At 38.0% G+C, this 26,484-nt stretch overlaps 2 protein-coding genes across 8 annotated transcripts in view; both read right to left on the reverse strand.

Annotated features, from left to right (window-relative positions):
* The window catches only part of CD46 (CD46 molecule), a 31,169-nt gene extending 14,505 nt beyond the window's left edge, over positions 1-16,664 (reverse strand). For 5 of the 7 annotated variants that reach the window (XM_069459726.1, XM_069459727.1, XM_069459729.1 and 2 more), the window contains exons 1-8: positions 16,461-16,664; positions 8,589-8,777; positions 8,165-8,267; positions 6,084-6,169; positions 5,045-5,242; positions 2,555-2,737; positions 2,037-2,081; positions 1,179-1,226 (exon numbers count right to left, since the gene is read on the reverse strand). In XM_069459726.1, the coding sequence (XP_069315827.1) occupies positions 1,179-1,226; positions 2,037-2,081; positions 2,555-2,737; positions 5,045-5,242; positions 6,084-6,169; positions 8,165-8,267; positions 8,589-8,777; positions 16,461-16,581 (973 nt within the window). In that variant the 5' untranslated portion in view covers positions 16,582-16,664. The remainder of the gene's footprint in view (positions 1-1,178; positions 1,227-2,036; positions 2,082-2,554; positions 2,738-5,044; positions 5,243-6,083; positions 6,170-8,164; positions 8,268-8,588; positions 8,778-16,460) is intronic. The other 2 variants (XM_069459732.1, XM_069459728.1) reach the window with 1 other exon arrangement.
* A 160-nt stretch (positions 16,665-16,824) lies between these two features.
* LOC138375702 (complement receptor type 1-like) overlaps positions 16,825-26,484 on the reverse strand; it is a 77,780-nt gene continuing 68,120 nt past the window's right edge. Inside the window, exons 30-31 of the mRNA XM_069459495.1 lie at positions 26,131-26,235; positions 16,825-16,987 (exon numbers count right to left, since the gene is read on the reverse strand). Coding sequence (XP_069315596.1) covers positions 16,825-16,987; positions 26,131-26,235 — 268 coding nt within the window. The remainder of the gene's footprint in view (positions 16,988-26,130; positions 26,236-26,484) is intronic.

Raw genomic sequence — 26,484 nt, forward strand, 5'->3', positions numbered from 1 at the left:
ACAATAATTTCAATGTATTTAATGCCACTGAATTATATACTTAAAATAGTAAAAAAAAAAAAAAAAAAAAAGTTGATTTGGAAAAATTAACATGAGAGTAGCTTGGTAATTTCTGAAAAGGAAGTGTTCTAGTAGATATTAAAATGTATGTAAAAAAAGACTTGATTCTGGTACAGGAATGGACAAAGCTCAAAGGAGAAAGGAGGCTAGAACACCTATGAATTCAACATATGATAAAAAGTGCCACGTCAAATCAGTTGGGAAGAAGACAACTTATTCAACAAATGGTGCTATTTAGCTATTGGATGGGGTAGGCGGGGTGGGGAGGAACCCTATCTCATTCCATATGCCAGAATGGATTTCAGATGTACCAACAATTCAAATGCAGTTTCATCTTGGGGAAGACCTAAAGCTTTTTTAAGACAGATACAAAACTCATAGCCATTATGGAAAAGACTGATACATCCAACTACCTATCAATATAAAGCTTCTGACATATAAATGACCACTGATACAACAGTTATTCAATAAAATATGGTATATATTCAAGTCATCATTAGAAAGGATGAGAATAAATCTAAACACAATCACAATCCAAGACACTAAATGGAAAAAATACAAGTTGCAGAAAAATATGTACAGCATGATGTCATTTTTAAGAAAAGAAAAAATATCAAACTACATGTATAACTGCACATAAAAAGATGTTGATATACAGAAATAGATAAAAAAAGAAAAAGCCCAAACTATTAACTGTGATTAACTTGGATTATGGACTAGAAAGGGAACTAATCTTTTACTCTGTATACTTTTGTAATGTTTGAAATTTTACAAAGATATATTGATATACTACTCTGTAATTAAAAGTTATAAAAAGCAATCTATATCCAATAGAATAAAAAACTTAAAACTGACTAGTTAAAATAAAACAAAAAAAAAAACCTGGAAAAAATTGTCACTTCATATTAAAAGGGCTTTAATTCATAATGAACTCTCAAAAATAAAAAAAAAATTAGAAACCTATTAGAAAAATAGGCAAAGGATATGAATAAATAAATGTAAACCAAAAAAAGTTAAGCTTAATTGATAATTAAAGAAATGCAAATTACAACAAGATGTCAGTTTTCATCCATCATTTAAAAAGTTCTTAATATCCATAGGATAAAGAGTTACCGAACCTGGATAATTTGAAACTGGAGGCTTTTTGGGATGAGTAGGCTTCGGACCTAGAAAAATAAATTTGATTCTATAAATTCACCATTCTTATGGATACCAGCCTTTTAAATACAAAATTATGGATTTAATTTTGATATTTGATTTTTAAAAAAGATTATTTATCAAAATGAAAAATACACATACTTTGCGAACTCTGCAATTCTAGTTCTCACAATTTAACCTACGTATATATTTGCAGAAGTATAGAACATTGTATGCATAAGAATGTTAACTATAGCTTTGTATTTTATAATGGAAATACTAGAAGTTAACTATTAATAAATCATAAAAGTAATGTGTTTGAAGTAAACATATACATCTTTTTTGAAAATAAAATCTAAGTGGTATCATACTACATAATTTGCATCTTACTCTTTTCCATTGAGGATTTCTTGGACATTTTTTCATACTAGCACAACACTTAGATCTACCTTAACACCATTATTACTTCTAGTGGTGACATAAGTCATATCAAGCTACCTTTAAGAGCTTCCTATGTACCAGGCACTGTGCTAAGTGCTTTAAATGCTTCCCATTTAAACCTTACTATCACCCAGTAAAGAAGGGACTAGATCATTTTTATATGAGTAAACACATTTAAAGTTTACATAACTTTCTCAGGTTCACAGTTCTGTTTATATCCGTGGACTACGGCAAATGATTTTAGCATCACTATGTATAACAACTAAAATATCTGTACAAATGTGCTACCTCCTTTCATTACTAAAACTGATGAATGAGTGGAGATCATCAGGAATTTAAAGGAGCTGTGAAAAAAATCACCAAGAATTTTTAAAAATATAAGCAGAAAGTTACTAAACCTGAGACACTGGGACTTAGAGGTTTTGCAGTGGAAGGAGTTGGCACTGGAAAACAAAATAATAAGTAGATTGGATCAAACAGTTGGGAGCTATTGCTGGCATTTCCACCGGGAACTGACAAGATTTGTAGACTGGATCAACCCCTTGGGAGTTATTGCTTTCATTTCATTTATATGAATTATGCCTTTCATTCTTGACTTTTTTAGATAAAAACGCCCATGCTTCAATTTACTCCAAAAAGTTGTTGCAATCCACCTATTATAAATAAAAATACTGAACAGGAGAAATTTACATACCCATGTGATATACGCAACATGCTAAGCACCCTGGAAAAATCTACACAATCACAACAGAATTCTTTGTGAATTTTATATGATATACCTGGCACAGAAATAAATACCATAGTTAAATACTAAAATTGCTTCTTTTCAATTATTCTGTATCACTGATATTTAATGTCAAAGAAATAAAGTCTAAAACAAAACAAAAACAAGAAGGAAAAAAGGCAAACTTTGTACCTTTAGGACACGTTGGCATTGAGGGTTCCCAAGTACTATTACCACCACAGAAAATAGTGTCACTGCCATTAAGGTAAAAACCCTTATCGCATTCAAACATAACCGTTGCTTTGTAGGAATATTTTTTTGCAAATCCTGATATCTGTTTTCCATTTGTGACTACTGGAAATGGACATTTGACCACTGAAAAGTAGAGAAACCAAAGAATTAATGGAAATCTGCTTTGGCATAGGACCAGAAAAAGTAGTACAAAGTAGTAATTTCTAGTGGCAACAAAGAGACAAGGAGTGGAATACAAGATGTTAAAAAAATTTTTTTAAAGACTTTATGTTTTAAAAAATTAAAGCATTTTAATTGATGTATTTTTCTTGATATGGAATTCTAGGGTAAGGGTTTTGTTTTTCTTCCAGCACCTTAACAGACATCATTGTCTTCTAGCTTCAATGGTTTCTTAAGCAGCCTCATTCTTCCTTGTCCCCCACCCTCCCGAATGTAACAGGCTTTTGTTTGTTGTTTTATTTCTTCTCAGTGGTTGCTTTTTAAACTTTTGGTTTCAGTAGTTTGGTAAAAACTGCCAAACTACTGGGATTTCTTTTGTAAATTTTAATAATTTATTCATCCTGCTCAAGGTTCACTGAATTTCCTACATCTGAGATTGCTGTTTTGGATCAAATTTGGATAATTTTTGGCCAATATTTATTCAAATAATTTTCTACACTGTTTTCTCTCCTCTCTTTCTGAAACTTCAATTACATGTATGCTCGACTGCTTGATACTTTCCCACAGCTCTGTAAGGCTCTCTCTCCATCTTTCTTCTTAAAACATGTTAAATTTCTGTTAACCTGTCTTCAGGTTCACTGTTCTTTTGTTGTGTCCAATAGCACCTAATGATTTTTTTGAAGTTAGGATTATTGGATATAATTTACACACAGTAAAAGTCACCCTTTCATGTGTATAGCTGTATGAGTTTTGCCAAATGCAAATAATAATCACATAACTACCACCATAGTAAAAATATAGAAAAGTCCCATTACTCACCAAATTTGCTCATGCCTTTTTGTGATTCACCCTTCCTCCCCCACCAACCAGCCAACCAATGATCTATTTCTCTCCTTGTAGTGTTGCTTTTTCAGAATGTCATATAAATGGAATCACAGCCTTCTGTGTATGGCTTATTTCAATTAGCATGATGCATTTGGGATTCATTTGTGTTGTTACATGAACCAGGATTTCATTCCTTTTTATTGCTGAGACAGGTTGTTCATCCATTCACTAGCTGAAGAACATGTGAGTGTTTCCAGGTTGGGGTGATTATGAATAATGCTGCTATGAACATCCTCATGTAGGTGTCTGTGTGAAAATGTTTTCAGTTTACTTGGGTTGCTGAGTTGTATGGTAAATGTATGTTTAACTTTATAAGAATTGCCAAAGGTGTTCCAAAGTGATCATTCCACTTTGCATTCTCACCCTCAATGTATGAGAGTTCTATAATAACTGTGCCGTATCCTTGCCAGTACCTGGTATTGTCAGCTTTGTGTGTGCGTGTGCTTAAATTTTAGCCATTCTAATAAGTGCTTAGTGGTATCTCATTGTGAATAGAGACAGTTTTATTTCTGTCTTTCTGATAAGTATGCCTATTGCTTTCGCTTGCCTTAGTGTACTGGGTGGGACCTCCATCACAATGCTGAACAGAGTGGTGAGAATGGCCATCCTTGCCTTGTTCTTGCCTTAAGTAATCCCTTTCTTAATTAGAAATAAATTGTATTAACATTTTTTTTTTTATCATGAAGTATGTTTGTTGGTATTCAGTGATTCCTTTCTTTCAAGGGGCAAATCTCCTGTGTCTCCATGTTTTTGGTCACTCTCCAGTGCCTTAAACATTTGGGGATTTTTTTTTTAATTTTTTTTTTTTTTTTTTAAATAGAGATGGGGTCTCGCTCTTGCTCAGGCTGATCTCGAACTCCTGAGGTCAAACGATCCACCCGCCTCGGCCTCCCAGAGTGTTAGGATTACAGGTGTGAGCCACCGCGCCCGGCCACATTTGGGATTTTTAAAATAAATTTTATCCAGAGTTTATCATTCCTATTGGTGAAAGGGTTAGTCTATTACAATCCACTCTACCATTACTTATAGCCAGAACTCTTAGATTTCTTGTAATACGAGATCAAACTTTCTTATATTTAAGCCAGTGTATGCTGGTTTTTTTTTTTTTTGGTTCTTTCAAGCAAAAAAATCCTAATTCATGCCTATACACAGTAGCTCACAATGTATAAAACGAAATGCCAAGAACAATGGGCGTAAGCAATAGGGAACTCTACGGCTAGAACTACTTTTTTTACTCAAATGGAAAGATATTAAATTAAATTAGAAACCAATTTTACGGGAGGAGGAAGCACATATGCCTGTGTTGTTTACTGTTAGGTAAAACTATTTCCAAAATGCTTCCACAGTATTTACAAATGAAGAAGGAAATAAAGGAAAGATTATTACCTTTACACTCGGGAGCATCACTGCTCCATTTCTGGTGGCTAGCACAATAAAGCGTACTCTCTCCAACAACTGAATATTCATCTGGTCCAGGTATAGGATCACAACTATAAGTTACTGCTTCAAGATAATGAAATACTTCTACGTCACTAAAGGTGTGTCTTCCATTTTCTATTTTTGGAGGTGGTGGGCACAAAATCCCTTGAAAAGGGGAGAAAAAGAGGAAACGAAAGGTAAAGGGTTAAGGCAGCATTCATAAAGTTCTATGAACTGCCTTCAATAAATTCATCTACCTAGGATTTCTACGAGCTGGTTGGGAATTCAATATCCATTTATAAGAGGGTTTCTATGAGAAAATATATGATCTCCAGTTCAAATCATTAACACAGTAATGAATTTTAGGAACAAAACAATTCATTTTCTTGAAGTATAGAATACCTATATTTATTTGCAAAGCCAGGCTAAGCTTTGTTCTAGTCATCATAAAAGATGCTGATGATTTAATGAGAAAATACGCTTGTGATTAAAAACAAAACTGAGTGTTAGTTGAGAAATGCTTTATAATTTGTAGATATATCCATTCTCTAAATTGGTGGTTCACAATAATACCAAGATATTGTCATTTTTCACTCTCATCCTCACAAGTATTCAGTGATTTTTTTTTTTCCAGAGGCTACATATTGTCTGATAACATAACAGACCAAATCCAAATGTCTTCCTTTAAGCCAGATATTGAAGAGATTTGCAAAAATGTAAAGCAATGCCACTATTCTCATTAATTTTTTTGTTTTGGAAAATTTTTATTTTTCATAAAAGTTGCATCACATATGTTAACATGTACTGAGTTTATTGTTCTTACAAATGAATCAATAATTATTTTAAAACCTCTCAGTTTTAATCCCAATATAATAAATATCAATAGCTATAACCAACATAAAGGAAAGATCACTGGGATCCTTATTAATCTTAAAGCATAAAGGGATACCGAGGTCAAAAAGTTTGAGAACTGTTGGTCTAAATTTTAAAAAGAGAATTTACTTACTTTCACATATTGCGGGCTTGGAACTCCAAAGTGCTTCTTCTCCTTTAAGTTCACAATGTGCAACTGGTTCGCCAATTAAGTAATAACTAAATGAAAAAAGGTTACTGTTTTCTTTAGCAGTTAAGATGTACAAAATAATGAATGAAATTTGTATACAGTCATTTTTCTGTGCTGCAGTAGTTTGAGGGAGAAGTTTCTTAAACAACATACTATCTGATGAAAGTGCTAAATAAATCTGCAATTTAATCAAATAAATAATTTCTCCATTTGAATACGCATTGGCCAAGAGCAGAGATGTCTAAGTGAATCTGCTGCGCCTGTCAGTCTGGCTGTCTTGCTGTCTCCTGCAAAAACATTACACATTCATTTCTGTGCCTTTGCTCATGCCATTCTGCTCACGAGGACAATGACCATGTAGAGAGCTCAGGCCGTGGACCTGGACTGCCTGGATTGGAGTCCCTGCTCCGCAACTTAGTAGTTACTTGAGCATGGACAAAATTTCTCTTGCTCAGTTTCCACATCAATTAAAAGGGGATAAAAGTATATGCCTCATGGGGTTGTTCAAAGGATTAGATGAGTTAGCATCTGACACACAGTAAGTACTAGGTAAGTTTTAGCTCTTACTAATATTATTTAGATCAGAATATCTTTCTAGGAATTCCTGAGGCATACCCCTACTCAGTGAAATCTTGCCAGATGATTTAAATTCACCAGAATTGCTCCTCCTTCTGGACTCTCACTGTAATTGTCATGAATAATTCCACTTACTTGGTGTTTTTCATTTACTATTTTGCCTTGATCGCTTTGGGTATATATTGTATTTCCCAATAAGACTACAACTTCTTCAGGAAGGGTCTATGTCTTAAACTTTTGCTATCTCTCAAAGAGCCTAGCAAGCTCTGTGTAACTATTAACTGAATGTTCCAATATTTTACTTGACTAAATTAAAAAGCAGTCAGTGAAACCACCTTACATAGTCACAGCTGACTTTTCTCCCAAGGCTCACTCTTTTTTTTTTTTTTCTTATTATAGTGTGTTACTGCTACAGTGGTTTGAGTGTGGTTTGTCCCCACCAAAACCCAGGGTGAAATTTCATTGCCAGTGTAACAGCATGGAGAGGTAGTGGGGTCTTTAGGAGGTGATTAGGTTGTTAAGAGGGATGATGCCATTCTCAAGGGAGGTTCAGAGTTAATTCTTGAGGGAGTGAGTGAATTGTCCTTCTCTCAGGATCGGATTAGTTACCACAAGAGCAGGTTGCCATGCTTTGTCTTTTTTTATATGCACTTGCTTTCCATTTCACTTTCCGACATGCTATCATGCAGCACAAAAGCCCTCACCAGACATTGCTGCCATGTCCTTGGACCTTCCATCCTCCAGAACTGTGAGCTGAATAAACTTCTTTTCTTTATAAATTACCCAGCCTCAGGTATTCTGTTATAGCAACAGAAAACAGACTAAGAATATTACATTCACCTTCCAAATGCACATTTTCCGCAAATGCCCAGTTTCCCCAATATATACTATTAAAAAAGCCCTACACAACAAAGGTTATTATTAAGCGCTCAGTGCCCCTTTGAGATGCTTCAATTCTTTGCAGCAGTCTCAAAAATAACGTTTCCCAACTGAGAGATTTTAATCAACATGGTGGTAAAGGGCTAACCAGGTCAATTTTGGTCAGGTTACACCTTACTGAGTTATGTGGATATGAGAATATCTTTGGTTGACAATTCTACCTCCCATTTCTGTGAGCCCTACTTCAACTCTAAGAGTTGGCAGATTTAAATAGGGTGCACTTTGTCATAAAGGATGAAGTCACCATGATTACTGCATTCCTAATGCTTACAATAGGCTTATTATTAGACATAGCAAGTATTACATAGTTTGGCTTTTCTTCAATTTCAGTTTTTTTCTATTTATTACACATCTACCTCCATAAAACACCCAAGAGTTGTTTGGCTAAAAATACAACGTGTCGCACAGAAAGCAAAATTAAATCAAGTTCATATGACTGCTTAAAAAGAAAAGCAAAACAAAAATAAAATTTTTAACATTTACCTTATTTCCTCTAAGGAACAACTTACCCCGGCTGACAACTATAGTGAATTTGAAAACCCCACGCTAAAGTCCCATTTACCAGCAGTGCTTGGCCATTTGCAGGATCCTTTACGTATGGACATGTATTTCCTAAAAGAAAATAATTTCAAAATTTGTTTTTTTAATCCAGTTTCAAAATGGATTTGAATCAAAATCCAAATTCTACATTGCTATTTTAATTCACAGGAATATTACTTCCTTATTATACGGGCAAACTTAAGATTCTCCTTTACTCAGGCAATCAAATGCCAAGAAAAAGATTCCCTGGAAACGTCTCAAAGCCTGAAAAAAATATATTGCTATCCTAAATCTCGTTTCATATGAAAAAAATCATCTCAGTAGTGGAAGATACACTATAAAATGTGTGAAAAGGTCTAGAGCAAGCAGAAAAAAAGAGGCTTGTGTACTTACTAAAACAAGGTGTATCTGTGACAGGAAACCACGAATGATTCTTCTCACAAAAAGTATAGGTGGCAAGAGGAGGCACATAAAAATATCCTTTTTTACACCTGTAGTTTACTTCCTCCCCAACCTCATAATAGGTTTTAGGTATACCAATGAGCTCCATAGCTTCAAATTCTGGTGGCTCTTCACAGGCATCTAGGGACAAGAGGAGAAGAAGAACATGAAGATGAAGTACTGATATCACTTTCACCAGCCAGGGACTGTGGTCTGGCAGCAGGTAGTATAGAAAAAAAAAATAGAAAGGTCCTTGGCAAGATTTTAAATGATAATTCCATGCTTAAAGTAGTGGTAGTAGTGTTTTGCTTGTTTTAGTAACATCCAATTAGCTTTTGGTTTGTTTGGGAATAAACTGAATTTTCATTCAACAGTAAATGGAAGAGACACCATCAATGTCTTTGGTCTTAAAAAATACACATAGGTATGCATCTTTCTCCACGTTTTTCTAATGTCATTTAAAAACTAACCTCTCCTCTAAGAAATCTTCTACAATTTATAGCACTCTGCTCAGATTACTCTCCCACAGTTTGAACCAAAATCTTATGACACCTTGTGACTTCAGGCTCTGTCTCCTCTTAGAAGGCAAGTTCCTAGAGATCAAGGACCATGTCTTCTTTTCCTACGATGCTATACCCAGTGCGTGCTCAAGAAATGCTATGGTAGGAGGTGATTATTAAATAAACATGGTGGATTTCGGAGATCAAAATAAATACGGACCAAAGTATTTCAAAATACAAGACTTCATTTCATTTGTTTCATATAAATGAATTGAGCATCTTGTAAGTGAACAGATGCCACTGAAGCATGAAAATTTACTACTGGCCGGGCGCGGTGGCTCACGCCTGTAATCCTGGCACTCTGGGAGGCCGAGGTGGGCGGATCGTTTGAGCTCAGGAGTTCGAGACCAGCCTGAGCAAGAGCAAGACCCCGTCTCTACCTACTAAAAATAGAAAGGAATCATATGGACAACTAAAAATATATATATAGAAAAAAATTAGCTGGGCATGGTGGCACATGCTTGTAGTCCCAGCTACTCGGGAGGCTGAAGCAGGAGGATCGCTTGAGCCCAGGAGTTCAAGGTTGCTGTGAGCTAGGCTGACACCACGGCACTCTAGCCCGGGCAACAGAGTGAGACTCTGTCTCAAAAAAAAAAAAAAAAAAAAAGAAAGAAAATTTACTACTTTGGATAGCCTTACATGAATTCGGTTTGGTTTTGTTTTCTTGAACATTAAACATAATTTAATCTTTCCTCACTGATCATTGCATCGTGCATTCCCTCAGAAGGCCCTCAGGTAGCTGTTGGGCTGTTTATCCAACATATCTCTATAGTAAAGCTACTATATCGCTGTGCTTTCAGAATTTTTTATTTCTGGTTTTTTTTTTTCCCCTCCCTAGAGTGGTATCACTTCTACTTCTGCAATTCATCTTCCTTTTAATTATCTGTGGGCTTGTAAACTTAACAAATATGTTAGAACATTTATGTAAAATAAGATGATAGAGACGTGAAGTAAAGGCCTAAAGGGCTGAAGTAATACAAAACTCTCTCCCACGAGGGAAGGACCCAAAGAGATAGATCTATTTTGATCTCTGAGGAGCCTTTTCATTTTTACTCCCTGGATCTCGGTCATATTTCAGATTGAGAGATTGGTTAAGAGAACTCTAACCAAGGGAAATGTTACCCTCATGTCATGTTATATTCTAAATTCTCCATGTGTATGCTGTCCAATATTTTATATACGTCATGCCCTGCAGTCCACCTATCAGCAATAAGTTTTCGACATTTCCACTATGCTTGACCATGAAATCTGAATGTTCCTCAATCAACTGCCTAAAACAAACAAAAAAAGCAAACAAAAAGCCCTAGTAATTAAAAGCATTGTTTAAAAAGAAAATCAGTATAGAGTTGAGTTTTATTGCTAACATTAAACTTGCAAACTACCCTGAGCCAGGCATTGTCATTTTACACTAGGAAATAAAAAGGGCTAGAAATGCTACATAATTCTGCTTTAGAAAAAAATGTTTAACATCATTCTAGAATTTCTTGGAACCACCAAGACAGAAATCAACTAACAGCATGCCAGAGTTAAATCAGTATCCTTTGTATTATGCTTTTAAGTTTAGTAACTCTCTTGAGAGCAGATACAAAGAGGATTTCTAACCTTACTTTCACATGTAGTGCTCTATATGGAAAAAGAAATATCAGTTAGATGATTTAGTCCATTCAACTAACTCTCCTCCCTAACCTACACCAAAAAAGCATGTCTTCAACAATGTGCAGAGTTTAAAATTTTTGGTTTGTCAACCAGTGGATTAAATGTTTTACACACTGTAATAATTATGCCCAATATCACATTTTTATATTACAATAAAATGTTTTCCCCTGCCCAAGAACAATGAATTTTCTTCCTATGGAGATTTTCAAATTAAACATTCTCAGCTCCAGAAAAATAGTATCTTGTGTCATTTCTTCTAGATATTTTACAATATCATTAATACTAAGCTGCAATGCTATACTTTAATAATAGATGCCATTATATAATATGATGGGCTGCATTCAGAAAATTCCCCAAAGTTCCAGGTCTGTTTCAGTTAAGTGAATTACTTCTCTGCACTGGATATACTCAACTGTTCACCTTAGCTACACTCACACCTGCTTGCAAAGTTAACCCTCTGGAGTGGGCATATACCCAGACCCCTGCCTAGATTGCTATCACCAGAAATTCATGGTATCTGACCACAACTGGAATTGCAAAGAAACCTGACCGTCTTGCTCTTTCTCCCACTGTCCACACAACCTATTTTTAAACCTTCTTCATTCCTCAAAACACAGACTCTGACATCTACATCTGTCAACTTTATTTCTCACCTCCCACTCATTTTTAGGCCCACAAAAATCACTTCAATTACTTTTAAAGTCATTAAATGGCCTCCTCCTTGTTAAATTTATCCTAACAGTCTCTTCCTCAGTAGTTTTAGTTACCCTCTCAATAATAGCTGAAGCTACTGATTAAACATCGCGCTAACATGGTGCTGACCACACTTATCTGGGTGTCTGTGTACCCTACCAAGACCCTCAAAGACAGGGACCATGTCTGTGGTTTGTCTATACCCCAGCATATCACAGCATATCACAACCACAAATGTAGGTTGAAAAATGAAGAGGAACAGAGACAGAACTGGAGAAAGAAATTGAAGTAGAGGGAAACCACCCAGCAGCGATCTGAACTTGGAGGAGTGAAACTGGCTAGCCCTCCTGGCCCTAGAAACTAGCCCCAGAGAAACCAGTATGGCTCTTGTGAGGAGCTTCATGATTACATAAGTTGTGAGTCTCAGCCCCTTCCTGGGGTGGCACAGGAAATGCAGGCCTTGATGGGGGTGGGGGGTGGGTAGACTGACTCTGACTCTCCCTGTCTCTACAGATAGTCCCTGTGCTGGGTAGGGAAGAGAGGGAAAGCACAGGGCACTCTCTGTTCATTCTCATCTACCGGAAGAGCTCTCTCTCCTTGGCTTCTAGGAGAGCACACCATCCTGGTTTTCTGAGTGTCCTCTGGCTACTCTTCCTTTTCTGCCTGATGGGATAGTGTAATGTCTCTGACAGATCTGTTGAAAGACCTTTTGTTATTTCCTTCTGCAGGTCCCCCTGGGTGAGTATGTACCCTCCTATGACTTCCTGACTATTGATTATCAGCTGCCTCCCAGCTGGATGTCTCTGTCCATCCTAGATCTCTAGGTGGGGTGCCAAGTCTGTATGTTCAAGTCCCTACATGGCTCCACTTGGAATGAGTAACGCTGCCTCAGATAACACTGTGATGCCCAAACGTGGTCACTTTTGATTCTTCACACTCACATGTACCCAGCAAACAAGTTATTTTGCCAAAAATGAAATGCTGTTCAGTCTCTCAGTTCTATCCTTTACTACTAATTTTTTTAAAAATTTATGTATTTATTTATTTTTAGAGACAGGGTCTTGCTGTGTCACCCAGGCTGGAGTCCATGGCACAATCATGGCTCGCTCTTGGGCTGAAGAGATCTTCCTTCCTCAGCCTCCAGAATAGCTGAGACTAGAGACATGCATCGCCACACCCAGCTAATTTTTTAATTTTAATTTTTTGTAGAGCTGGGGTCTTGCTACGTTGCCTACATTGTTCTCCATCTCCAAGGCTCAAGTGATTCTCCCGCCTTGAGCTCCCAAAGTGCTGGGGTTACAGACTTGAGCCACTATGCCCAGCCCTATCCTTTACTTCTAATTCAAGCCACTGTCATTTCTTATCCGAATTGCTGCAAGAGTTTCTGAATAATTCTCCTTACCTATCTTGTCACCTTTCATTCAATTCATTTCTTCACATTACTATTACAGTAATATGTATATGATACAGTAATCAAGGCTCTTCCAAGACAGATACCTTTCAGTGGCTCCCTGGGATAATATCAGAGGCTCCTTAACATGGCTAAGACACTTTTAAAGCCCATCACTATCAGGACCCTGCTTACTCTTGCACACTATTCTCAAGCCATACTCAATTATTTGGAGTGCCCAGTGGTTTCTGTTTTGGTACTCTAAGCCTCCTTGCATTGTTTCATTTCGGTTTTGACCAGAGACTGGGCTGTTCCTCCCATACATTCATCTTCCCAGTTTCATCTTAGATACCATTACTTTCTTGACATCTCTCAGCAAAAACTTGGGTTACATGCCCTCATGATGCCTTAATTTACTCCTTTCATAGCACTTTTCATATTTGATTATTTATTGTTTAGATCCCCCAGGAGATTGTCATCTTCTTGAGGACCAGCCAGGTCTCATTCATCACTGCGTTTCAAGTACCAAGTGCCAGAGCTGAATGAGCTGAATGAGTACTGTTATCAGTTCTAAACATTCTTAGATCAAAACTCAAATTCTTTACTGATTAGCCAACTTGCTTCAGTGATACCTGCAAATCGTAATGTTTTTCTTTGCTATTTTTATGCAGGTCTTCAACATTTTTTCATTAGCTTGGTTATAGACTTTTCCCTTTATGAGAGTTTTCATTTCTTTCATGTCAAAATATTTATACTTTATTAGTTTATTATGAACCCATTCTCCATTCCTGGTATTACTAGAAATCGTATTTTCTTTCTTTTCTAAAATTTTTAATTTTTATTGATACAGCTATCATATTTTTGCAGTACATGTGATAATTTGATATATTCGTATAATCAATTCACGGAAAGTGGGATATTTATCACCTTATTTATCTTTTCTTTATGCTAGGAATAAATTATATTATTCTCTTCTAGCTATTTTGAAATGTACAATCGATTAATGTTGACTATAGTCACCCCACTGATATATCAAATACCAGGTCTTAAGCAATGGTATTTTAACACTATCAAAGGTGAACTCAAGATACTGTGGTTTATATTTTTTTCTGAAGTACGGAAATGACAGATTTCAGCTTGTTTCTTACAATAGTGATGATAATTATTTGAGAAATGGCAAACATTAAGCACTCCTTGTGCCATGCATTATTTTAAGTGTTTTAAAGGAACTTACTCTTCATAATCATACTATTTCCCCCTCTTTGGGATGAACAAATTAGGGTATCGTAAGGTGAAGAAACTTGCCCAAGAATACATTGCAGGTGGCAGACCCAGTAATCAAGCCAGGCCACCCAGATCCCAGGCCACACTAGTGAACCACCACCAAACTATTTCCCATTACTGTCACTCATCTGGAACCCCCACGTGCACACAGTCTATCTGCAATTTAGTCTTCAAGAAATCGTCTTCTGCTATGCCTGGGGAAACTAACGCAACCCTAGTTTAGATTCATGTGCCAAGTCAAACAAAAGGGCTCAAGTTGTCCTAACAGGACAGGTAATAACATCCGAGTCTGAATTTATGAAAGTAACTGTCTATTCCTAATGAGTGGTTACTTTTCACAACTGCTCACTCTGTGATCTAGTCCCTTCCCATTTTCTTGCCTCCTTTGCCCTATTGCTGCCACAGGAGTAGCTTGGCAGTCCAATTGTATCACATCTTGGTGCCTTTGCTCACACTGCTGCTTCTTCTCTGAATGCCCTTCCTCCCTGGTCAGCTGTAATTTCTGCTCAACTCTTGTTTTCCTTGACTTAACATATTAACTGCCATGTGAGTTGTGTTTAATTCATGCTGGTTTGGGGCTCGGGGCCTCATGAAGCATATGTAACTCACATGACTCGCAGGAGCTGCAAGAACTATTTTTCAAGTTGCATATAAGTCACGCACAGAAAACAATAAAAAACAAATTTTTTATTAAATTAGAAAGGATCATTTTGTTTTCAGAGTTTTTATTCTATTTTCATAATAAAACACCGTGGCCCCAAGGAAAAATTTTTTTTCTAGTATGGCAGTCAATGTGTTAATCTACCCATCATCTCCTCTAGGAAGCATTTTCTGCCTCCCTCTCGGAAGCAGTGATCAATTGCCTTCCTCTGGCCTCTCCTCTGCGTGGATCTCTCAGGTAATTTTCCCATGCTTTTGTGTTTATCAGTTAACATACCTGACTCCATTCATCCATATGGCCTACACATAGCACAGTATGTTCCTCATAGTAGCAATTCAAAAACATTTGGTACTCAGCAGACCACTGCTGTCAAACATCAAACAATAATAGTGAAGAATTTGCTGTAACAAATTTCATATTGAAAATAACCATCTTAAAGCTTTACACATTGGAGAAAGGAGATTTAGCCATTTCTTTTGTTGCCTGTCTCCCAGTATTCTGGTAATTTGCAGATGACCAGATAAGGGCTGCTCTCTGCATTGCAGTATAAAGTAAGAAAACTAAGAAACTACTGTGTGAGCACTTACTGATCTTGGCTTCCTTAATTGGAAAGAAGGAAAAGACCTAAAATAGGTAGAAGAGAACACACACAATAGGAGATTGTGGGTGTTGTCCAAAACAAGCAGCCCCCCTTCTAGAGGCATGCAACTGGTCCCGAAAGTTGACTTCTTCCCTCTCTACTATCGTGTATCATTTGGCAACTACCTCTGAGATGGCAGGCCTCCCATGAGGCCTCTCCTAATACTCAAGATAATAGCAGCCACTCGTAAACCAAGACCAAATAGGAGACTGTTCATGTAAGGTACAAAAAGCATGGCGCACCCTTCCCATCCCTCTACCCCAGGCACCAAGAACCTGCTCTCAGCCCGAGTGCAATAAGCCCAACATGCCCTCCCCAGACACAGCCCGCGCGCACCCCGCACGAAGCACACAATGAGCGTCCTCGCCCCACGCGGGCTCCCCAGGGCAGGCCTGTAGCGCAGGGCACACTCGGAGCAACACCTGGCCAGCGTGTTGCCCCGCCCAACCCGCCGAAGCGCAGCAGACGCATTTGCAACCCTAAGCTCTGGGCCCTAAAGAACGAACACCCGATCACCAAGGCTCCACCTATCCCGCCCAGGAAACACAGGACCACTGTCACAGCCGGCACAGCACGGGCCCTAGCAACACTCCGGAGCAAGCCGTCACCTGGGGCACCGGGCCGCACTCCCCATTCCGACTTGGCTCAATCCCGAAAACGCTGCCGGCTTTTACTGGAGGACACAGGTAGGCCCTGGGTAAACACCGGCGCCGCTCAATGCAGACCACCAAGCAAGCCTTCACCTCGGGCACGGCACGGTCCCCACATCCCCGCCACACACACACATACACACACACACACACACACTCTCCAAACGCGCCCCGGAGAACCCCGGCCAGTCCTCGGCGCTGGCGCTGCCCCAGCCCCGCGCCTCCTGCCGGGCCGGCCGGGCCAGGCTCCAGCCTCGCGGGGGGCGCGCACTCGCTCTCCAGGATCCTACCCGAGCCTGTGGAAAGCAGCAACGCCAGGGCCACCAGAAGGATCCCTAGGAAGGTCGGGGAAGGAAAGCGACGCTCCAGGCGGCGGGGAGGCGCCCTGCGCGGCGCGGAAGGCGCCTTCATTTTTCTGGCGCTGAGCGGCAAACTGAGCGCCAGCCGAGGACGTCCCTTCTGAGTCCAGTTATCAGACGCAACAATCCCCGCACTGACCAAGTATCAAGGGCAGCAAAACAGATGGGCGTGGCGTGGGCCGCGCCCGGGGCGGAAATGAGTCCCGGCCGCAGGGGCTGGCGCCAATCGGCAGGCGACAGGCTGCAGGCCACGGTCCGCGGGGCCTGGAGCAGAGGGGCGCGGCCGGCACGGGGTTTACCGGCCAGGTTCCGTGGGTGCTGTCCGCTCCTCCCCGAGGGTCGGACGGTCACTTGCTAGGTCCCCTACAGACCCACCCCCCCGGAAGTCAGCAGCGACTTGCGGGAGAGGGCTGGCTCCCCGCGGTGTTTGAAGCTCAGGAAGGGTGAAAAGGAAACAGCTGGCACGGTCATCATTTCCGGAAACTCAGGATTGAATAATAAGAAGACATCGACCTAAAAATAGGGATCCAGAGACCAGGCAGCGGGTCACCATGGGCCAGCACCCCTCAGGGTTCCTTTTATCCTGGGGTACTCCAGGCCATCCGGACTACCTGGGCCCTTACTCGATATTTGTCATTATTAGTCAGGCATTATTAGGGACTGTATTTGAGTTTCCCTTGCTTAAATGCCTGCTGCTGAATTGTCTCAGAGCCTGCTAATTTTCAAAATCTCAAAGATTTGACCACTGCACTCCCAACCCCTCATGTAATTTGCTCTTCCCCCTACTCCCTTGAGAGGACCCATGGGAATGTAAATTATTAACCAACACCGGGCCAGTAGTATATTGGGACTCTATGGGGCCCTCGTCCTTGAGCAACTAAATGTGTTATTGAAGATGGAATATACATTCATGAAAAATGTAAGGACAAGGGTGTGCTAAGTGCCAAATTCCAGGAAACAATAAATTCCATAGGATCTGGAGTGGGTGGGAATTGGTTAGGTGAAGTGGATAAAGGGGAGAACTTCTCTGGTGAAACAATCTCTGGAAGATGCTGGAAAATTATAATACAATGAGGAAGATTGATTTGTAGAGTTGTGAGTAATCCTGTCTGACTGGCAAAAGGGAAAAAGAAGAACAGAACTGGCATTAAAAGAGTAAACAAATAGAGTTGACATTTTCTTCCCCTCAGATTGGCAAATAATAAAAAAAAAAACGCTATAGTGTAGGGGAAAAGTTTAACAACTTTTCAGTATGTTAAAAGTCTTAAAGTAGACATGATTTTTAGGTCACCAGTGCCACTTAGAGTTTGTCACAGAGAAATCATCAAAGCTGTGAGCAAAGATTTAAAATATTGGAAAAAATGTAAACCCTACGTATCAAAAGTATTAAGGAATTTGAGGTAGGTACCTTTATATAATGGAACTCTATGCAGCAAGCATTGAAAAAGATGAGAAACTATATTTGTAAGCTGAAAAAGCAGACTCCAAATCAGTATGTGCCTTTTGGCATTCCTTTTATTGAAACAAAAGTACCATATTGATGATACACAAAAAAGAGACTAGTTGGAAATACAATGAAATTAACAATACAGTTGATAGTATTATAGATATTTCATTTTCTTTGTGCTTTTCAGTTTTCTAAGTTTTCTATATTAACCCTATGTTATATTTAGAATAAGGCAAAGAAAAAAAATTTAAAAATCCAACCTATATATCAAGGGCTGTTTTGTTCATAGAACAATGGGGGTAGAAACTTGTATTGCACAAGGTTAAGGTACGAGAGGACGGTGAGGAAATAGAGGCTTACTGCATAAACCTCAAATGTGTCTTCTGGACTTATAGAATTTATATGTATTTAATACAGCCCTATAGCTGAGATGTCACTGAAAACTTACTGGGTTCATCAAACCATGGAATTTCTTCTTCCTTTCAGACCAACAAAAATTTTAAAATTCTTGGCAGAGAATATAAAACTTGAAGTGTGGAGGAGGTATATAAAATAAACACCTTAGTATCTTGGATTATAAAGTCCAGATAGTCCATGATGGCAATTAAAAGAAGTATAATTAAGGAGACAGTAAATAGGAAACTCAGTGAGGGAGAATTATTTTTTGTGTTAATGCTTATAGTTGTGAAAGAGTGATGTGACAGACATGTTCTGTGGCTCAATGTTGGCACTTCTTTGTGAAAACAATCTATTGTTCTCTACAAAAATATATATTAAAAATTCCCCGTCTGACAGGCGGTTCATGGGCAACGTATGTAACCTGAAATTCTGTATCCCCCATAATAAGATGAAATAAAAAAAAATTTCCCCATCTATTTCGAGGCTTGGAAGAAAGATTTCTTTTTGCTCGTGAGAAAATTTAAAAAATAGGAGAAAAAATATGGCTAGTGTCTGGTTTCCTAGTTTCAGGTGCTAGATTAGATTCAAAGATTGGTATTTTATTGGAACTGTCTTTCAGTGAAATTTCTGTCGCTAGGGTTCATCAAGCCATTCTTAATATACTTGAAGACTTTGACATTGAATTTTGTAAGCTTATTTTGAGTTGACCCAACTGAGGCTCCATTTGAAAGATTCTGAGCCTTGTTCCCTGTTTTTTCTAGGCAAGTTCCACAAAGCAGGGATAGAGTTTTCTTACAGTGTCTCCAGTGCCAAAATCTGTAGTAGGTGTACAATGAATACCTGGTAACTATCGAATGAAATAAATGGTTCTTGCTGTCAGGTGCATTTTACATGTCTCGGCCAGTTCTCCCCCAGCATGAATGTACTAAATGCTGGTAAAGTTCTGAGAGATTTTGATTTTAATAATTTTAAACACTAGGAAATAAAGCAGGATTTGTCTCTAAAAGGAATGAGCTACAACTGTCTGCACAGAAAACTGTCCTAAGTCAGGCATTGCAAGCGTATTACTTGTGAAGAGCTAGTGTCTATCCCTTAGCCTTGAGATCATTTCAGTGACTGAGTTCAAAGGGAGAATGTTGACAGTGAACTTCCTGAGGCCCTGACAGGAGTAGAACTCAACAAGTCAACGTTTTCAATGAAGTAGGGGATTAAACACTAGTGGTTCCTCCAACTCCCCCTAAAGATTTTGTCAAACTGCTAAAGAGAAGCGAAGGAGAGCGTGGGTTTCCTTTAAGGCTTTGTGAAGGGTAGTGGGGGTGGAGGTTGGCGTGAGGCGATGTCGTTTAAATCATAGCCAACTTCTTTGTTAAAATTTAATGTTAGATGATTCTTTGCCTCCTGAACTGGTAAACTGTATTTACACTATGCTTTTCAGAAGTGAGTGTAACAGCATGAATGGGCCTCTATTTGCACCTGGTAAGCACCTGCCAGCCAACTGACCTTCATGCTTAGCTGTGTCTGATTCTGCTTCTTGTTAGAAGCAAGAGCATTAATGTGGCATGCCACACCCAACACAGGGATTCCACAAACAGTCAAGTACAGAGAGATTATTAATTTTGTCTCCTCTTGGTTTTTGAAAGCTTTTAAAAGGTAAATATTAATATATTACAAACTATATTCTATAATTAGATTTGCAAATATATAGTCTTTTATTCATTTCTCATTATAATGGTAGAGATAGAAAATTTCATTTAAAGATCTTAGACTTTAACCCCTCACACTTAAGTGCACAAAAAAAGCAAAATAAAACAAAGTTTGAATGTTAGCACTAGGAATAGCTTTGGAGAGCAATTGGTCCAGCCCCTGCCTTTCAGATGAAAATGTAAGGCCAGAGATTAACAGAATTTCTTAATAATACAAGTAAAGTTCGACAACATAGTATTTTTACCCATAGCTAGTATATATAGTATTTCCCATGATAACAGATATAATGGGGAAAAAATCTTGTGGCTTTCTTGCAATTAAAAGGTCACAGGCATCAGATATTTATTAATCATACTGCTCACTGGCCTACTCCATTCTGGAAGAAAAGAACATAGATTTTTTTCTTGTGATAGGGGATTTTAATTCTAAGAAAGGCCAATTCTCAAGCATTTATTTTCTAGTCCTCCTTTACAAGTTACTTCTTCAAAATCCCAAAAAATAAGAGATTTGCTAAAAGATCCAACTGAGCAAAATATTCTATCATTGAGTATATTTTCATATATTCTTGGCTACTTGCCCTTCTTTCTTGGTGAGCTGGCTGTATGTCATTTGCCTATGTTTTAAGGAAGGGGGAGATTTGGTCTTTAAATTTTTTTTTTTATTTGTTTGTGTTTTTGAGACAGGATCTCACTCTGTTGCCCAGGCGGAAGTGCAGTGATCATAGCTCACTGAAGCATAAAACTTCTGGGCTCATGTGACCCTCCTGCCTCAGTCTCCTCAATAGCTAAGAATACAGGTGCACACCACAATGCATGGCTAATTTAAAAAAAAAAAAAATTGTAGAGATGGGTTCTTGCTGGGTTGCTAAAGCTGGTCTTGAACTCCTGGCCTCAAGCGATCCTTTCACCTTGGCCTCCCAAAGTGCTGGGATTATAGGTTTGCCACTACACCTGGCCCAGGTCTTTGAATTTTTAAGAACTGTCTAAATAATAAGACAATTACCCTTTGTGATATAAGTTGCATTTTTTTCCTTGCAGTTTGTAAGTTAACCTTTGCTTATGCTGGGTTTTTTTCTTTTCCTAATTTGCATGATTTTAAACTGAAATTCAAGTTGATATCTAGCCCATTCCTTATATTTCTGTCAAAATAAATGTTACAGAATCTACCTTTAAAGCAACCATTTAAACACAGAATTACATAAAAATTAGCAGTAGTCATATACAAAACTATTATTAAATATCCAGAAATATTCTGATATTTTCTAGAGATCATTAGTATATAATGATATATCGTAACAAAATTTTGATCTATGAAGATGTGGACTAGGTAAAAACTACAATGCCACTTATTTAAAAAGTGTCAGTACATGTCTATTATTTTGATAAATTCTTAAAAGTTGTGCTTTTTCAGTTAATTTGGTATATTCTGAATCCATACAAAAGTAAGCTAGTTACTTTTAAAATAACAATTATTCTTTTATTTTAATTTTTAGTATGTTTTTATGCAGAATATAGTACAAAGTGCTTTTGAAATAGAGCTTAGGAAATATCCACAGCTTAATTTTTTTCTCTTGAGTCGTCTCGACCATTCGCCCCATAATCATTTAATACGTTTTTGTTAAACAGAAATTACTTTTCTTCCCTAGAGAAAGTAAAAACTGATATAGCATACATCTTACTCCAATCTGTTTAAAAGAAGTGAGTTCTGCTCTATAAAATAAAAGCAAACTAAGAAAAAAGGAGATAAATATGTAACATCTGTAAAGAAACATATATGAAAAAAGATTGGCAGAAAATGAATTAAATTATTAACAGTGGTCATCACTAGGTAGTATAATTATATGTGACATATTTATTTTTCATATCTTCCTGGATTTTCCAATTCTCCTTAATGAGCCCTTTCCATATTATGAATATTTTAAAATAAGAAAAAATGACAAACTTGTAAACCAGAAATCCTAGGCGACACCGTTTTCCTTTAAGTAATCCAAGCTGTTTTCTGTATCCTAACTGCAGTCTTTCTCCTGACTAGATGACGTGTGCTTTTAGCACGAGGACAGAGGGTGAGGGTGTCACAAGAAAGCAGCCTAAAGAAGAAGGAGCTTCGCTAGATGCTGGGAGAGGTTCAGCATCTTCAAGTACACGTCATCTCTGTGAAGTCACTTCAAAGACTTTATGACTCTCAGATCTTACTCTGTTGAAATGAATTGGCTCCTTTCCAACCAACATTTAATTCAAGGTGTTCCCGGCTTCATAGCATACTTTGTCAGGCAAGGACACTGAAATAGCAGGATATGTTTATTTTTATAACAGCACGATCGCCAACTGAACTACTCAGAATTTATATGCTGATAATCATGCTAGCATTACACATAAATGACGAGGTTATTAGAAATATTTATTGCCCTCTGTGGCGATTGCTGTGTAGGGCACAAGAAAGTATGGCATAAAGTGAGACATTGAGTAGGTAAGAGATTAATGAGTAACTTGACCCTTTCCTTTTTTTTCTTTTGTCAAAGAAAAAAGTATTCTCAGAGTTGAGCAACTAAATAAAATGAACCTTGTTCCCAGAAAACATACAGGTCACTCATAACACAAAAAGATATTTTTTGAGTCTCTTCTGAACCAAGGTAGTATCAGGGAGCAGAAATAGGAGCTGGTGGTTTTAGAGGAGGGTCAGCTTCAGAAAGCATGTCCTCTTCTAATTACAGTCAAGAATGACCCAGGGTCGTGTGCTCAGTATGAGATACCCGACTGCTTCTCTGGCCATACTGGAGCCTCTCTTCTCAAGGCCAGGAATGAAGTCCTTCCACCAGTGGACAAACCCCAGCCCACCAGCCCACCTGACCTTCCCTTACGATAGCCGCCTGATTCCTTATCATTATTCTCTGTCTCACAAGACTTCCCGATACCACCTGTTACCTGCATCTCCTCCAAACACTCTCATGTCCTTCCACACATGGCTGTGTATTTGCAGCCTGCCTCTTTAACTGTGTCACCCACTCCGCCCCGGCACCTGGTCCGGCTGCACAGGTCTTACGCTTGGCACAGACTCTAACTCATTCCTCACCTACCATATTTTGCCACAAATGATTAACCTCGTTCCCGTGGAACACTGTGATAAAAATGCCAATCTTAAAAGGGAAATTTGAGACAAAATTATTAAGGACATCCTACCTTCCTATTAAAAGGTAATCAATAGTCAATGTACACAAATTGAGGTGGACTTTTATATAAAAGAATGTTTCCAAAAAGTTGAGAATAAGTGAAATTTTGATGAATTCATTCTCAAGTATTTACTGAACATTTCTCATTTAAATTCACTATACTTAGACGTTTGGGGAAATTTTAAAAAATGGTCTCTACTTATAAGAATTAATAATTTAGCATGGGAAAGAAAACACCTAAAGCACAATGTATGGTACACAATAAGTGGTTAATGAATGAAGAATAAACGTCAAGTATTAATAGATGAATGCATTAGAATAGGCAAAATACAACACATGAAATGTCAAATACTATGAGGTATGTTTATATACAGTTTTAACAATGGGAAAAATATTTGTCATTTGGTGAAAAAAAGCAGGATTTAATATCGTACCATCAATATAATCTCAAACGGAAAATAATATGCAAAGAAGCTTAAGAATGTTAACTACTGTGTGGAGGTTATTACAGGTAATTTTTATATATTTTATATTTTTCTCTATTTCCTCTTTTTAATAATAGGCTCATATTACTCTTAAAAGAAAACAGTTCATTTTAAAAATGGTACAGTCAGAAGTATGAGTTTCAAAGAGAGTCATAATTTTGGACTGGAGTTACTGGGAAAGCTTCTTGGGTGAGTGAATTCTGAGCTGGGTTAAAGAAATTTAGATAGCAATCAAGTTGAACAGTGTTCTGAGCAGCTAACCTGCCAAGAATGAGACAAAATCAAATTATTTGGTACTGTGGAATATTTTAAAAATGAACTCTTATAAAGAATAATCATTACCCTTACAGTCTGCTGTTATTTTGTCCATTTATACTTGGTGGCAACACAGCTGGCCTTGAATCAGTTCTGCACAACTTTCCCCTCAGAGCATCCCAATAGTAAAGGAGAATGGATGCCTCACCTAAGAACCTTGCAGGCATAAGTTAAAGCACCCCGGAAAGCATGGTATTATCTATCTTATTTTATCTTAAAATCTCCTGCATTATTTGCCTTTTGTTCCCTTATATATGTATTTGTGTTAATATAGAAATAATGCTATTTTCCTTGGAACTATTGGATTAACATTAGAAAAAGATATTCTCCTAGGAAACCATGCCAGTTTCATCTCATGACTTTCATATTTCCCCTTGGTATATTAACCAGGCATCCCCAAGGCATACATGAGTGCCCATTTGAAGAAGGATCAGACTAAATGATTATAAAAAAGTAAAATATCAGTTCTGAATTTTTATAAAAGCAATGCCTATTTCATTTATTTTCACAAACAGTAATGAAAAATAAGCCATAAGATAGAAGCCAAGTGACTAGGAAACCAGATGCTAAACAGGTCATTGCAAATTCATTTCTATTACAGAAGAAAATAGGACATAACCTGTATTTGTTTTGTTTGGAAAAATTTGAATTGCCTATACTTATATCTTGGTTAACTATAAAAATGCCCCTTACCTTTTCTGTGGCCTCTTCTATTTTCTGTTAAATTTAGGATTTCTGACATGTATGCAGGTATAACATGCCCAGTTTAGATTAATGCACATTGATATAAGAAAGAGGTAGGACATAAAAAGAAATTTAGTAATGAATGTGATACTTTTGCTTTCACTTTCTATAGGAGCGGCCTAATTCCTTTCTAGGGCATATGGTGATATTGTTTCTGAAAGTGTCCTGAATACCTGTGGTCAGGAAATTTTAGAATTCCTGGGCATAGCCAGAGTGAGCAAGAACCAAGTGAATTGCTCTGTATGATAAAAAAAAAAAAAATTGAGTTTTGAATTTGCAAGAAGCCCAATAGTCAAATGAAGTATCCTGAGAATGCAGTAAAGGTTTGAGCAAAAGGGAAGGGTATCTAAAGAGAGAGAGGCCTGGGAAAAGGATGGAAAGCCAAGACTCAACGGAGGACTAGCCAGTGAGAAGTTCCTCATAGTAGGATATGGTTCAGGGGTTGCCACACTCTTCCACTAAAAGGCCAAATAGTAAATGTTTTGGCTTTAGGGGCCATGCAGTCTCTGGCTCTCTGTTGCAACTGCTCAACTCTGCTGTAGTGCAAAAGCAACCACAAACAATAGGTAAATGAATGGGTGTGGCTGTATCCCAGTAAAGCATTGTTTATAAAATCAAGTGGCCAACCGGATTTGACTCACAGATAGTAGTTTTCCCATCCCTAGTAGAGCTAGTAGCTTTTTGGTTCAGTGATTTCTAACATTCAGTTTTTTGTTGTGTGCCACTTGCCATTGTGGTTTAATTTCCTTCGTTGCCCCACACCTTTAGCAAACATGTACTATGCAACAGCTTGTGGGAAGGCTGCTTTGAGTTGGCAGAATGCAGGGGTAGATACTGAAATAAGCCCAAGTGGAGGGGGACAGATAGAAGAGAGCCACGTGAGGCCAAGTGAGGTCGAGCAGTCAGTGAAAGTCGGAAACGAAGGAGGCGGCAAGGCACAGGGAGGCAAAATAAAAGTCTCTGGAGGACCATTAAGAGACTCTGCACATTTTAAAGGAAGTTGGATGACTTGGAGGTGCACCCAGGCAGCAAGTGCTTGGATTCCACAAGGAAAAGAAAAACATGCTATTCTCGAAGGCTGACAGCATGAGTACACAGAAGTACAGGAATGCTTTGAACACACAGTGCCTGTGCACAGCACCAGCAGAGTCATCGCCCAAAATCATGGGAAATAACAGTAATCCAAGGGGAAAAAAATAAAGGAATTTCCACCTCCTGAAGTACTTTCTAACTTCTTTGGTATCAATGACCTACCTAGTGTAAGATCCTATTCAAATCCCGTTAACATTTTTAATATTTGAGTTGTTGAAAACATTTTGAATTGAATGTGTGTCTAGGTACCTGCTATTCTCTTGATTTGTTTGCAGAATTTGAGGATGATCGCAGTTGCCTTTCTGAGGATGTAATTGGATAATCACTTCTTTAGATTTTTCATCTGTTTTATTGCTAATTGGCAGGAAAAAATAGAAAAAAACTATCTTAATCATTTAAGTTTCTGTCTTGAAAGAAATTAGTGACCTTCATTTTGAAATTTAAGCTATAATTTGCCTCAAGTTCCTGATATCTTTGCAAGATGTCTAAAAGGAAAATCATAACCAAATCTCATCTTTCGATACCAAGTAAAACCTGGAATAGGAAATAATACCCAAACGACCCTAGATATTGTGTCCGAAGACTCTTAAATTATTTGTAGAC

Source organism: Eulemur rufifrons, chromosome 27, assembly GCF_041146395.1.
Source record: "Eulemur rufifrons isolate Redbay chromosome 27, OSU_ERuf_1, whole genome shotgun sequence".
Lineage (NCBI taxonomy): Eukaryota > Metazoa > Chordata > Mammalia > Primates > Lemuridae > Eulemur > Eulemur rufifrons.